This window comes from Xiphophorus hellerii, chromosome 17 (assembly GCF_003331165.1).
Source record: "Xiphophorus hellerii strain 12219 chromosome 17, Xiphophorus_hellerii-4.1, whole genome shotgun sequence".
Classification (NCBI taxonomy): Eukaryota; Metazoa; Chordata; class Actinopteri; order Cyprinodontiformes; family Poeciliidae; genus Xiphophorus; species Xiphophorus hellerii.
This window is the reverse complement of record NC_045688.1, coordinates 20140721-20154315: the sequence shown is the minus strand read 5'-3', so window position 1 is coordinate 20154315 and position 13595 is coordinate 20140721. Positions and strand designations below refer to the sequence as shown.

Here is a 13595-nt window from a genome sequence, read left to right as displayed (position 1 = left end):
ATTGCTAGCAGCAGTAACAAGCTGCAAATATCACAATATTCACATATCAGATCACGCTCCTGTGTCGCTGAACCTTAAATTAGATTTTAAAAAGGGGGGGGTGGAACTGGCGCTTAAATAGCACTCTGTTGAAAGATAAGGAATTTTGCTCCTATATTTCAAACGAATTTAACGTATACCTTAGTGCTAATGACGGGGGATGTAGATGATTCGATGCTCTGGGAAGCAATGAAGGCAGTTATAAGGGGATGTATAATTTCGTTTGAGGCGGCAAAAAGTAAAGAGTCCAAGATAAGGTTAGATAAAATAGAAGGCCTGTTGACCAGCTTAGAAAACTCATATAAATTAAAGCAGTGTCCAGATACATTGAATAAAATAACAGTTCTACGATATGAATATAACTCTATTATGTCAAGAAATGTTTCTAAAATTACCTAACTCAAAGATACTTTGAGTTAGGTGATAAACCTCATAAGCTGTTAGCCCATCAGCTTAAACAAGCACAGGCCTATACAGCCATACATCGTATTAAGCTTGAAGATGGAACTTTACTCATAGATCCGGATAAAATCGACAACTGCTTTGTAGACTTCTATGCTAGTGTTTATCAGTCACAGGGAAAATTGGACGTTGAAAATCTGGAAAGATTTTTTGAAAATTTGAATTTGCCAAAACTACCATCAGATTCAGTTGAAGTTCTGGAAGCCAACATAACTTTACAGAAAATTGAATCTGTTATCTCTACACTTCCCAACAACAAAGCGCCTGGTCCTGACAGCTTCAGTGTTGACTTCTTCAAAGATTTCAGTTCCAAATTATCGCCTCTACTTTTGCGTATGTTAAACCATTCTAAGCAAGTGTCAAGACTTAAACCATTCTAAGCAAGTGTCAAGACTGCACCCCACTTTATACAGAGCCAATATTTCGCTCATTCCTAAACCTGGCCAAGATCCAGAGGTTGTTTCATCCTACCGCCCAATTTCGTTGTTACCTCTAGAAACCAAAATTCTTGGGAAAATTCTAGCCAATAGACTCAAAAAACACATAGGTTTAATCATCCACCTGGATCAGACTGGCTTTATGCCAGGTAGGCATATGTTTGTTTAACCTGTGGCGTCTTTTCAATATATTATATTCAACTCATTCAAATGAGTACATTGTTATTTCGCTAGACGCACAACGTGCATTTGATCAAGTAGAATGGCCTTATATGATGTATGTTCTCAAAAAATTTGGTTTTGGACCCCTGTTTACAGAATGGATTGAAATAATTTATTCACACCCAACTGCTTCTGTCATTACTAATCAGAATATCTCCTGTCCCTTTGCTATTCATCGTGGTACAGGTCAAGGCTACCCCCTCTCCCCATTTCTCTTCTCAGTCATTATTGAACCTCTGACCGCCAGCATTAGGCAAAACCCCTTAATATCCTCTATTGAGATGTTTAATTGTAAGCATCATATTTCGCTGTATGCTGACGATATACTTTTGTATGTCTCTAACCTACGGAAATCACTGTCTCCTGTTTTGACGATGATCAACAGGTTCGGCAGTTTCTCGGGTTTTTCTATTAATTGGGACAAAAGTGAACTAATGCCGCTTACCACAGAGGCTGATTCGGTATATTTGAAGTTCACATCATTTAAGATAGCTTATGATTCCTTTACATATTTGGGCGTGTTGGTAACAAAAAAAACCAGAACATCTTTTACGGCTGAACTGGCAGAGTAAAATTCTACAATTCAAGCAGAATATAGATTTCTGGAAAACTCTCCCACTATCTATGGCCGGTAGGATCAACGCCATTAAAATGGTGGTGTTACCACGATTTCTTCATTTAAATCAATCTGTCCCATGTTTTATTGGTGTATCCTACTTCAAACAATTAGATTCCATTATTATTCCCTTTATTTGGGGCTATAAAAGAGTCAGAATTTGCAATAAACACTTATGTAAACCAGGAATGGAGGGTTTCAAGCCCTCCATTCCAGATTTCCAGATTACCTGATTTCAAGCAATATTACTGGGCTTGCTATTTATCCATCCTAACGTGGTGGAGGAAGGGCCCACTCTCATCTGATGTGACCTGTCCTACCTGGTTATCTTTAGAGCGTATGCATTGTTGTAATTTGTCTTTAACTGCCCTCCTTAACAGCCCCATTAAATTCAGTAAAACACTCTATACCAATAGTTTTGTCATTGGCAATACTATCAGAATCTGGAAACAGATACAAAAATTTATAAAAGCTCCGGAGGTTTACTTTGACACTCTTATCTGTGAAAATCACTCCTTTGCACCAGATCTCAGTGACGCCGTCTTTGGGTCATTGGATGATGTCAAACATCAGCTGGTGCAAGAGCTACTGGACTTAAAAGGGCCAGAAGTAAGTGAAAAAGGTGTAAGTGATGAGGGTTCCAGCCAAGCTGCTGGAGGAAACAAAAATTAATCTACAGCTGACCCACCCACCAAGAAGAAGAGGCTAAGTGACCTTCTTCAAAACAGAAAAGCTGAACTCACAGTTCAGACACAGGCTACATATCCAAAAAGAGAACAGGCTGATGCAGAACTGACAAAGTTCCTTCAAGAAGATGTTATTGATGCCTCTTGTGATCCCTTGATGTGGTGGTGTATCAACCAAAGAAGATATCCTTTGATGGCAAACTTGGCTAAAAAATACATGTGTATTTGTGCAACAAGCACCAGTTCAGAGAGAATATTTAGCACAGCTGGAAACATTGCTACTCCTGAGAGATCCTGCCTTAAGCCACACAAACTCAACATGTTGGTATTTCTTGCTCGGAATCTGCCTGACTAAGGTAGCTACAGATATGCTTAAAGATTGTTGAGGCATCTGGTCTTATTTAAGAATGTGATTTTGCTTCTTTGCACTTTTTGTTTATAAAATGGCAGTTTTGCCCATCTTTATTTAAATCTAATGATATACAGACTTCATAATCTGTACTCTTTTGGTTGAATGTAGTTTTTATTTCCACTGTGGTTTTATCTTGTGCTTAGTTTTTATTCAAGTGCATTTTTTGTTAACAGAGACTGAGAGTCCATTTTATTTTTATTTCCTGTTGTTTTATTTTGTTAACCAGTTCCCGTGTTAAGTGTTCTTTTGAAAATAAAGTGTATTTATCTTTGGGAGGAAATCGCATGCATTATTACGTCATTTCCATTAAATCAATGTAAAAAGGTCTTCAAACAATACTATCGTTTATCGCAATAATTTTTGAGACAATTAATCGTTCAGCAAAATTTGCTATCATGACAGGCCTAGTTGTCGCACTGCTATTGGTAACTTGACACACTCCTTCTGGTCATGTGTTAAGCTTCACTCATTTTGGAAAAAATTAAAAAAAAAATTTTCGACAGCTTTTGGAAAAAATGGGATCCAGAACCTCTTATTGCCATCATCGGGGACATTGCTTTGCCACCAGCCACTAAAAATGAGAAAATGGCTGTTTTGTTTGGTATGGTGATGGCTAAAAGGTTGATTTTGAGATTTTGGAAAAAGGACTCTGTGCCCACATTTGATTTCTGGTTGGGGGAACTAGCAAATACTCTGCATCTGGAAAGACTGAGATATTACAATGAAGATAAAGTCAATTTGTTTGAGAAAATATGGGACCCTGTACTAAAATTCCTTCAATGAAAAAGTGTCAATGACAGACCTGTCACTGCTTAATACCCTGTATAACTGTCCTTTTTTTCATGCTTGTGGAGAGGTTTGGATCAATTTGTGGTGTTTTTATCATGTCCTGACTGTGTAAGTGTTTTATGATGTTTTGTGCGGGTAAGGGATGGGTGGGAATTTGATCTGTTATGTTAATCTATGTATGTCCATTTGGAAAAATTTTATATATATAAAAAAAAAATTATAATTTGACTCCACTGCATATCACCTAGCGGGCGGGTGCAGGAACTGCATGAGAGCGTCGATGGTGGTGAGTGGGTGGCGTTGACAGAGCTCCCTCAGTTGCTACGAGGCCAGAGCCGTGCTATGCGAGTGCACTTGGAATGCAGACGCTTCACATTTTGCTCTACACCTAGCATTTCGAGAGTCTAATTTATGTTCAAAGTCTATGTGGAGGCGTGTCAAGGGCAAGTCAGACTCGTCAGCTCTTGTTTTCCATTGGAAGCGTTGGATGCTCTTAACGCCTCAAATGCTCAAAACACTCCAAACAGTTCAAATCTCACCACGCTAGACATTCGAAACAAGCCATGACAGTCCTCGACGTTCCTCAACATAGACTTTGAATGTAAACCAGACACGCCTGACTCTCAAAACGCTTTTGGTGTGAACACACCATAAGACTACAGGAAGAGGTATTTATTTAAGTTGTATCAGAAATATAGGAAGGAGTTTACCAAGTAAAGCTCTGAAAGTTGGGAATAAAACTTTTTCATGAAATCTGGATCTAGAAACTGCATGACCATTTTCTCAAAGCATTTTATTACTACATGAATGAGAACATCTGGCCAGTTGTCAATGAGGCAACTGGCAGGGGGAAAAGTAGTGGAGGACTTCAGACAGGGTAAGACAGTGGGCTGAGCCGAAGACTCCTTGAAACTTAAACACAAAACTGGGAAAATTGGGTGGTGGTTTCAGACCATTTCAGCCAAAATTAGACATATTAATATTAAATACCAACATTAAATACCTAACAAATTAATTGACCTTGACTGTCTCTAGAGAAAAACTGCTGTTTGTGCTTTGTTCAGGTCAGCAGGTTCTGGGTCTAGTAGAGAACCAGAGTGACTGGTATCTGGGGAATCTCTGGAAGAACCATCGACCTTGGCCAGCACTAGGTAGAGGTTTCAACACTGGTGAGTACTATCAGTTAGCTGATTTATTTCAAAGCCTATGTTTCCAGGTGACTGTGGCATAAAATAGAGTAAATCCTTCATTCAAGATAACATTTAAGATTTTAACCTCTTAACTGTCCTGAGGACACTAGTGTCTTCTTGGAACCATTGTCTGATATGTAAGGGTATTGAGGGTGATGGAGGTTTTAAGCCACTCATATTCTGATGCTTCAAACAACACGTTTAACAGAACATCTGATTTTCTTCTGGACAGATTTTATGATTCTCTGGAGAGTCTTTCTATGTGCTGCTGGGCTGCTGGAGAACCACACACAGAGACAATTAAAAGATGATGTTTTCAATAGAGCATTGATGTTGGAGGAGACCTTATTCAATGTATTGAATCCTCTGGTGGTGCACTGTACATGTGGATAGAATTTGGGGAGCACTACCTTTAAGTTGACATGATTGAAATCTCCAACAATAATAAAAACTGCATCTGGATAGCGACTCTGTAAATTGTTAAACTACTGTACAGTGTTCCCAGAGCTGAATTTGCATTGACAGAGGGTGAAATGTATACTCTGTAGAGGAAGAGTCACCAACATGGTGCCTGGTCGCCCAAGGGGGAGATTGCCAATCGCTCGTAGAGCAAGTTCTAAAAGTAGTAATTGTTATCAGGGAGCACGGCCAAAAAAATTATTTAATTAAATGTTTTTACGTTGAGGTAATAACATCTGTTTACATGTAGAAAATAAATAAAGATAAATTATAGAAATGTTAATATAAATACTGTATGTATAAAACGTAGTAATCTTTTCTAGGGATAAAGTTCAGAATTATGCACAGATGCAAGGGTGCCTGCAGCATATTATCGGAGGGTAGTGCCTGCATCTGTACGTGTGAGGGTGTAGATTTTTGTGTGTGTTTTTATGTTAATTTAGTCCCTGTGTTGTCGTATCCTCCCCCTGTTTGATCCCCAGCTATTACCCTGATTATCCCTCGTGTATTTAACCTCACCTGTGTCCCCTGCTTCCCGCCGGATCCTTGTTGTGGTTTTGTCCTCCCTCCCATTGTCCAGTCTGTGTCGTGTTACCTGTGCTTCCTCGTTTTTGTCAACTTTGAGATCTTCACTTAACTCACATCTGCACTGACCCTGGGTTCTATATAAGGTGTCCGCTGTTGATTACATCCCCTTAGAGGTGTCAGTTAGATTTGATCATATACACGCAACTGTAAATGTGAACAGAAATCCAAATCAGACACGTGTCGACTGGTTAACTACTGAACAAATAGCCTGTTGCTATGCCCAAACTGATCAATTGTTATGTCCCATTAAATTACCAAGAGAGGCAGTTACGTACATGTACAAACTGTAATTGCCCTAATATCGAGCATAGAACCAATATACCTGGATTATATTCTGACATTATTGAAGCACTAATGGGTGCTGACCCGCCTTATAGTAAAATTAATACAAAGACTAAAATTAGACACATATCTGTGTCAGTATATGAGATGGATAGCCACTACTTCACTGTGAAGTAGTGGTTTCACAGTGAAGCCTGTGAAGCCACTACTTCCTGGGCTCTCACAAGTAAACCTAGTCAGGGTCTTATATTTGAACATAAAAAGTTGACAAATGGGGCTGCACAGTGGCGCAGTTGGTAGAGCTGTTGCCTTGCAGCAAGAAGGTCCTGGGTTCGGTTCCCGGCCCGGGGTCTTTCTGCATTTTGTTCTCCCTGTGCATGGTGGATTCTCTCCGGGTTCTCCGGCTTCCTCTCACAGTCCAAAAACATTTTAATTGGTCTCTCTAAATTCTCCCTAGGTGTGAGTGTGCATGGTTGTGTGTCCTGTCTGTCTATGTGTTGCCCTGCGACAGACTGGTGACCTGTCCAGGGTGAACCCCGCATCTATTAAAATATGAAAACATAAAGCTATTATGTAGCTTTATGTTATTAAAGTAATACTTTTATAACAAATTTATGTCATTTCTTGGTTAATGTCAAGTTGTTATAACGAATTCTTGGTTAATGTCAAGTTGTCATAACGAAGACATTTTGAATAATGTCAACTTTGTATTAAAAGTGTCATGATTTACCAAATGACACTTTATGACAACAGTCATAAATATTCATGAAGACTTACTCATGTTTATGACAGGTGTTATGTCATGTTTATGACAGTGTCATGACAGTCTTATTCACACCCCGTCAAATAAAGTGTTACCAAACAAAGTTCTGGAAAAATAGTTCTCAATCTTAGTTCTACGTAGTTCTTAATTTTCCTAATGGTTATAAAATATTTCAGTAAGTGAAAGACTGTTGATAGTGCTCTAATCGATCTGAATAAACAATAGATTGAGCTGTATGCATTTTTGTTCTCACCCTTTTGCCTACCTGAGTTTCTTCATTTAGCTCATAAGTCCACTTTTTGCTTGAACATCAGGAGAACATTATTTGAAACTGTAACATAATCCTGTATGTTTTTGCATTTTTTTTAGGGGTTATTTTACTCCTCCTGGATCGGTTACGGAAGGTCAGATGGGAGCAGATGTGGAGACTGACTGCAGAAAGAGAACTAATGAGCATGCTGTCCACCTCATTGGCAGACCAGGTTACATTAATACAGATTCTTTTCTGCACCTGCACAAACTTGATTATTATTTTTCAAATGTTTTATAAAAATCATAACTAATCTAACAAATGTTGGAAATGTGTATAATTTCAGCATAAACTGAAATATGCTCAATTAATCCTGAAGAGACACCGTAACTTTCAAAATTTCACTTTCTAACTTGAAAATGAAAGTTCACTTGCTGCCCAACAAGAAAATTGTATTGGTTTTAACTCAGAAATTAAAGTTCATAAAGTTGGTTTAAAAATGAGAGACAAGTTGTCTAAACATTGCTTTTTAAGTTCATTGATCTTGAATTGTGAGTTTTAACTTAATGCTGCATTTTAAACCACTTATTTCACAATATGTAAGAAAAAACTGCCCTCACCTAGTTACAGAGGACACATTCTCTTTTATTTTCACTCATAATATCAAGTTAATAATAACTATTTATTTTTACTTTAGAATTATTAAAATTCTTGTTTCAAATTGCACAAACAAAATTTCTAATTTGATAATGAATTTTATTAAACATCACAATAAATTATGTTTAAAAACATTTAGTGTGATCAGGACATTATCCTCAAGCTTTGCAAACTGAGACTTGTATTAAAATGAACATTTGCCTTAACACACAAGCATCAGATCAATGTAACACACTTCCATCTGACTCGCGGCGCAACGCAGGATACAAAATCATGCTGCTAAGCACACTGGGAAATAGTTCCCACTTTGGTCTATGTCTTATTTCAGTTTTTTAAGTGCTAACCTAAAAACTCTAGTTTATTCAACTCTTGGAGGTTTGACAAAATTAATAAAGGTTAACACAACTTATTACTGTAAGTTAATCTTTCACAAACTCACATTTAGATACAAAATCTAAAACTTGCTAAATTTATTTGACTTAAAGAATAGAAAATAGTAGACAACTAAATGTTTATTGTTTTTTATTCAAATTTGTCAAATCTGTCACTGTCATGTATGCCATTTGGTCCTTAGGACATCTTTAATGCAGTGATCAAGCAGAACCCGTTCCTTGTTCACCAGCTGCCCTGCTATTGGAACGTTCAACTGTCAGACCACACACGCTCTGAAAAATGCTACAAAGATGTATCAGACCTGAAGGTGAGATCAGGTGTTTCTACAATCAGTCTTTGCCAATATTTAAGGTGACTGTAAAAAACAAAAATGTAATTTTGTTACATTGCTTATTATTGTGTATGATTATTGTATACATTTTGTATATTTAGATATTTCCTTAGCAGTAATATCTTCAATTAGTATGTTTTTGTGTAAGAGTCATCTAGTACTTGAAAAATCATATGAAATGTGCTGTGTGACAGTAGATCAGAAAGAAAAATGGATGTAATATAGTTAGCTTGGTTCCATGCAGTTTTTTTGACCGTTATTTGTGGAATGCTGTGCAACACTGAAGAATTGTTTTGATATCTGCTCAAAGAGAAAGTAAACTTCACTGTGTTCATCAGACTTTGTGTGAATTATTGTAAATATTTCTTGAATTTATCAACTGATGCACAAGAGCATTGTGGAACAGAAACATGTCGGTTAAAAACCAAGCTAATGAACATAAACAAGAAGAAACTGAAATTCATGGAACAATATAGTTTCTCTAACCTGGAACAAGTAAGCAATCCATTACAATGACAACAAAAATAATATGACTTGGAACATACGTGACTTAACTTTTTGCCTATCCATCAGATGAGATGTGGTACAGTAGGAAATAAAACAAATGTTGAAGAGGCTGACTACCAGCCCAGTGGCTAAGCGTTTTCTAAGCTGTTGGAAGTTGCTTTAACTTTTCTGTATGGTTCTCCTAAACAGGTAATCCATTGGAACTCCCCCAAGAAGCTACGAGTCAAAAATAAGCATGTTGAGTTCTTTCGAAATCTTTATCTTACTTTTCTGGAGTATGATGGTAACCTACTGCGACGGGAGCTGTTTGGCTGTCCAAGCGAGGCTGACCCCAACAGTGAAAATGTAGGTGAAACATTTTCTGAAATACCTTGTATTGCAGCACGGTAGAGCTATGGACAGTTAAGAAATTAATAAACCAACTGTTCATAGCACTTATGTGCTATCAAAAAACCCCTGAAGACCACTTATGTGCTATGAACAGTGCTTTTTCAATTGTAAAATAACTTTCAATTAGTCTTTTGGCCTTATGAGGAACTGCAATACCCAAACTTTTTAATGTCATGTTAATTTTGACATTTCTTTTCAGTATTTTCAAGAAATCCTAACTAGAAATTTTTGCTTCACAAGGTGACATCTTTTGCATAACGTCTTCTTTTAAAAACCTTCCTTCCTCCCTTTTTTTGGTCCAAACATTGTTTTTTGAAAGATTACTTATTGTGGTTTTTGATTATGGGCTGCAGACAAAATTTTTGGTGTTACTTTCATACTGTTTGCATAAACATAGCAACAACAGTTTTTAGAGCCGGCTTCAGCTGGTCAATATTTAAAAAGCTAAAATTATATAGACATTGAGAACCCACAACCCAGATAAGTTGAAGAGAAGTTGTAGAGGCAAAGCAGAAATAAAGTGAAGACAGAGAAGGAGGAAGTTAAAACCATTGCTTTTATTTCTCATTATGAGGTCCTTGACAAATAAAAGGGATGAACTTGAAGTACTGACAAGAATCAAGTCAGAATATTGGGCATGCAGAGTTAAGTGTTCAGTAACTTAACACTTAACTCTTAATTTGATTCTACTCCCGTATCTCTCTGCCTGCCTTTCGGACTGTGTGGGCAGATTGATAAATTTGTAACAAAAGGTGGATTAGAAGTGTTAGGAAAGCTGCCAGTGAAGGTTGAGTATTACGGCCTCAAACGTATGAAAAGGTGCAGACAGCAGACCGTTCTTAAGACTTTTCACTTTGTACATCTCAGACTCCCAGTATTTGTCAGAGTCCTATCGTCTAAAGAATATTTTGGATGAGTCTTTATTTGTTTGGTGTATCAGAAATGGACAAGAGGCCGAGTTCAGAGAGCTGGTGGACCGCTTTGTGGCTTGGTGTGGAAACACATACATTTGCTGTGGAGAATGCAATTTGTTTTGCCATCATATTATGGGGATATCAGCGTCAGAGTCAGCAACTTTTGTTATTTAAGTTTTTATTATTTCAGAACACATACAGTGCTTTGGTGTTTTGATATATTAGGCATCACTGTTTGATCCTTCAAAAAGCATAGTCTTGGTGACATGGGTATCTCCACACCTATCCACTTTCCAATGTGTTGTAATACTGCTTTCCAGAATGGGGAAATGCATTTACATTCCCAGATCGTATGTATAAAAGTTCTGGATTCCGTTTTGCATTTCCAGCATAGGTTATTGGTGAGTAGACCCATTCTATGAAGCCTGGATAGGGTGAAATAAAATCTACGTACCATCTTATAGTCCATAAATTTTCCTCTAGATTCTTTAATATATTTCCCATTATTTGACAAAGTCAGCAACTTAAAGAAACTCAGTAAGCTGATATGCTAAATTGCAAAAATTATTCTCAAAATATGATCGCTAAGGATTTATGATTAGTTATCAGTCATTTTGTAACTAGATGAAGAATGTAAACATGGAGTGCTGGGGTGATTACTCTGCACTAACTGTAACTCAGGTATTTCAGCCATTAAATTGTTTCTGTGTTTTTTCCTTTGCTTGCAGCTACAAAAGACTCTTTCAGAGCTTGATGAAGATGACCCCTGTTACGAGTTTCGGCGAGAGAGATTTACAGTTCATCGAACACATCTTTACTTTCTCCACTATGAGTATGAGCCCAGTTCTGACCAAAGTGATGTCACTCTTGTTGCCCAGCTATCTATGGACAGGTACTGCTGTACACCTGAGTCATATACTCTTTGCATTTCAGAGATGTACACTAAACATTTTTGGTACATCTGTTAAAGTGGATATATCATAGCACCGATTACATGAGGAAGATTTTCTATGACTGCAAATTGTGTTCATTTGTCCTGTTGTTCTAACTGTTCAACTCCATATTATGAGAATTTTATCAATATGGGCTCTTTGGATAATTCTGCCCTACACAACTGGAATGGCACAATTTCAGCCCAGAATCAGTATGTATAAAGGCAGCACAGTTTTTCAAATAGTTCTAAAATAACTGCGATTGGAAATTTGAAGGATCTGCTAAGTCATTATGTTGTGCCAGGAAATTCTTTCCAATACTAAATACACTTTCTTGGTGCTATGCCATTTGCAGTATGCTCTAAGGCAAAGTTCATTGTTGTTAAACCACCACTTTTGGTTGCTTAAAAATAAGTCTAATCTTTTAAAGACTGGTTAGCCAAAACTTGCTTCACAGTGGACCCTGTCCATTGGCAGTTCAGTATTTTTCTGCAGAACCTAACACCAAATTATTTGTGGAAAATAAGCCTGTTTGCAGATTTTTTTAGAACATAAAATAATGGCCTTCATCGTTTTTTTGTTTTGTTTTTTGGAAAGTCATTCCCTGCAAAATCACTTTTGTCAAAAATGACTTATGCCATTATTCTAGGAAGGTGACGATATCTAAAATACTTAAAGAAAAAAAATGCAGCTTGGGAAGCTAAAATACTTCGACACATTTCTACTTGATACACTATTGTCTTCCGTTTGGACAGCCGCTAATACAGGAGCGTCATGTATTTTCCTTGGCACTGGTTGGCTGAATCACCAAGAGTGGCAAAAAGGAAGACTGTGGAGTTTACCATCTGTGTCAGTGCCAAGACTATTTCCACTGTGCCTTTTTATGTATATTTGGTTTTTACCCTAATAAAATAGGCAGCTATAAATATTTTTAGTGGATGTCTCAAGGATTTGTAGATTTTAGCTGTTGGGGTATGTAGTTCCACTGTAAGCCTATCAAACTCAAGTGTTTGGAAAGTATGGTTGATTATAGTGATTCATATTTTATAAGGTCACCATACTTGTCCTTCCCCCTCTGTAGGCTCCAGATGTTAGAGGCTATCTGTAAGCACTGGGAAGGCCCCATCAGTTTGGCCCTATACCTTTCAGATGCTGAGGCACAGCAGTTCTTGCGATATGCACAGGGATCTGAGGTGCTGATGGGCCGCGGAAATGTAGGTTACCATGTAGTCTACAAAGAGGGGCAATTCTATCCGGTCAATCTCCTGCGAAACGTGGCCATGCAGCAAGTCAACACAAAGTATATGTTCCTATCAGACATTGATTTCCTCCCCATGTATGGCCTCTATGAGTATCTCAGGTAAGAAAGACAAGTCTTTCAATTAATTTTTTAAATTTTATTATTGTGCACAACTTCATTTGCATTCATTGTCTTTGCTTGCAGGAAATCAGTGGTACAGCTTGACATGGCCAACAACAAAAAAGCCCTAGTAGTTCCAGCCTTTGAGACTCTGCGATATCGCCTCTCCTTCCCAAAGTCTAAGGCAGAATTACTCTCCCAGCTGGACATGGGCACACTCTTCACCTTTAGGTGCGAAACAGAAACACTTATACACTGCTCAAAAAAATAAAGGGAACACTCAAATAACACACCCTAGATCTGAATGAAAGAAATATTCTCATTGAATACTTTGTTCTGTACAAAGTTGAATGTGCTGACAACAAAATCACACAAAAATCATCAATGGAAATCAAATTTATTAACCAATGGAGGCCTGGATTTGGAGCCACACACAAAATTAAAGTGAAATAACACTACACGCTGATCCAACTTTAATGTAATGTCCTTAAAACAAGTCAAAATGAGGCTCAGTATTGTGTGTGGCCTCCACGTGCCTGTATGACCTCCCTACAACGCCTGGGCATGCTCCTGATGAGGTGGCGGATGGTCTCCTGAGGGATCTCCTCCCAGACCTGGACTAAAGCATCCGCCAACTCCTGGACAGTCTGTGGTGCAACGTGACGTTGGTGGATGGAGCAAGACATGATGTCCCAGATGTGCTCAATCGGATTCAGGTCTGGGGAACGGGCTGGCCAGTCCATAGCTTCAATGCCTTCATCTTGCAGGAACTGCTGACACACTCTAGCCACACGAGGTCTAGCATTGTCCTGCATTAGGAGGAACCCAGGGCCAACCGCACCAGCATATGGTCTCACAAGGGGTCTGAGGATCTCATCTCGGTACCTAATGGCAGTCAGGCTACCTCTGGTGAGCA

The 13595-nt window shown here is 38.1% G+C and overlaps 1 protein-coding gene across 2 annotated transcripts in view; it reads left to right on the top strand.

The window, feature by feature from the left end:
* The window catches only part of large1 (LARGE xylosyl- and glucuronyltransferase 1), a 60658-nt gene that overhangs the window by 21019 nt on the left and 26044 nt on the right, over positions 1-13595 (top strand). Inside the window, exons 7-13 of one of the 2 annotated variants that reach the window (XM_032589323.1) lie at positions 4728-4832; positions 7315-7427; positions 8427-8552; positions 9273-9428; positions 11116-11279; positions 12401-12679; positions 12764-12910. In XM_032589323.1, coding sequence (XP_032445214.1) covers positions 4728-4832; positions 7315-7427; positions 8427-8552; positions 9273-9428; positions 11116-11279; positions 12401-12679; positions 12764-12910 — 1090 coding nt within the window. The remainder of the gene's footprint in view (positions 1-4727; positions 4833-7314; positions 7428-8426; positions 8553-9272; positions 9429-11115; positions 11280-12400; positions 12680-12763; positions 12911-13595) is intronic. The other variant, XM_032589324.1, reaches the window with a different exon arrangement.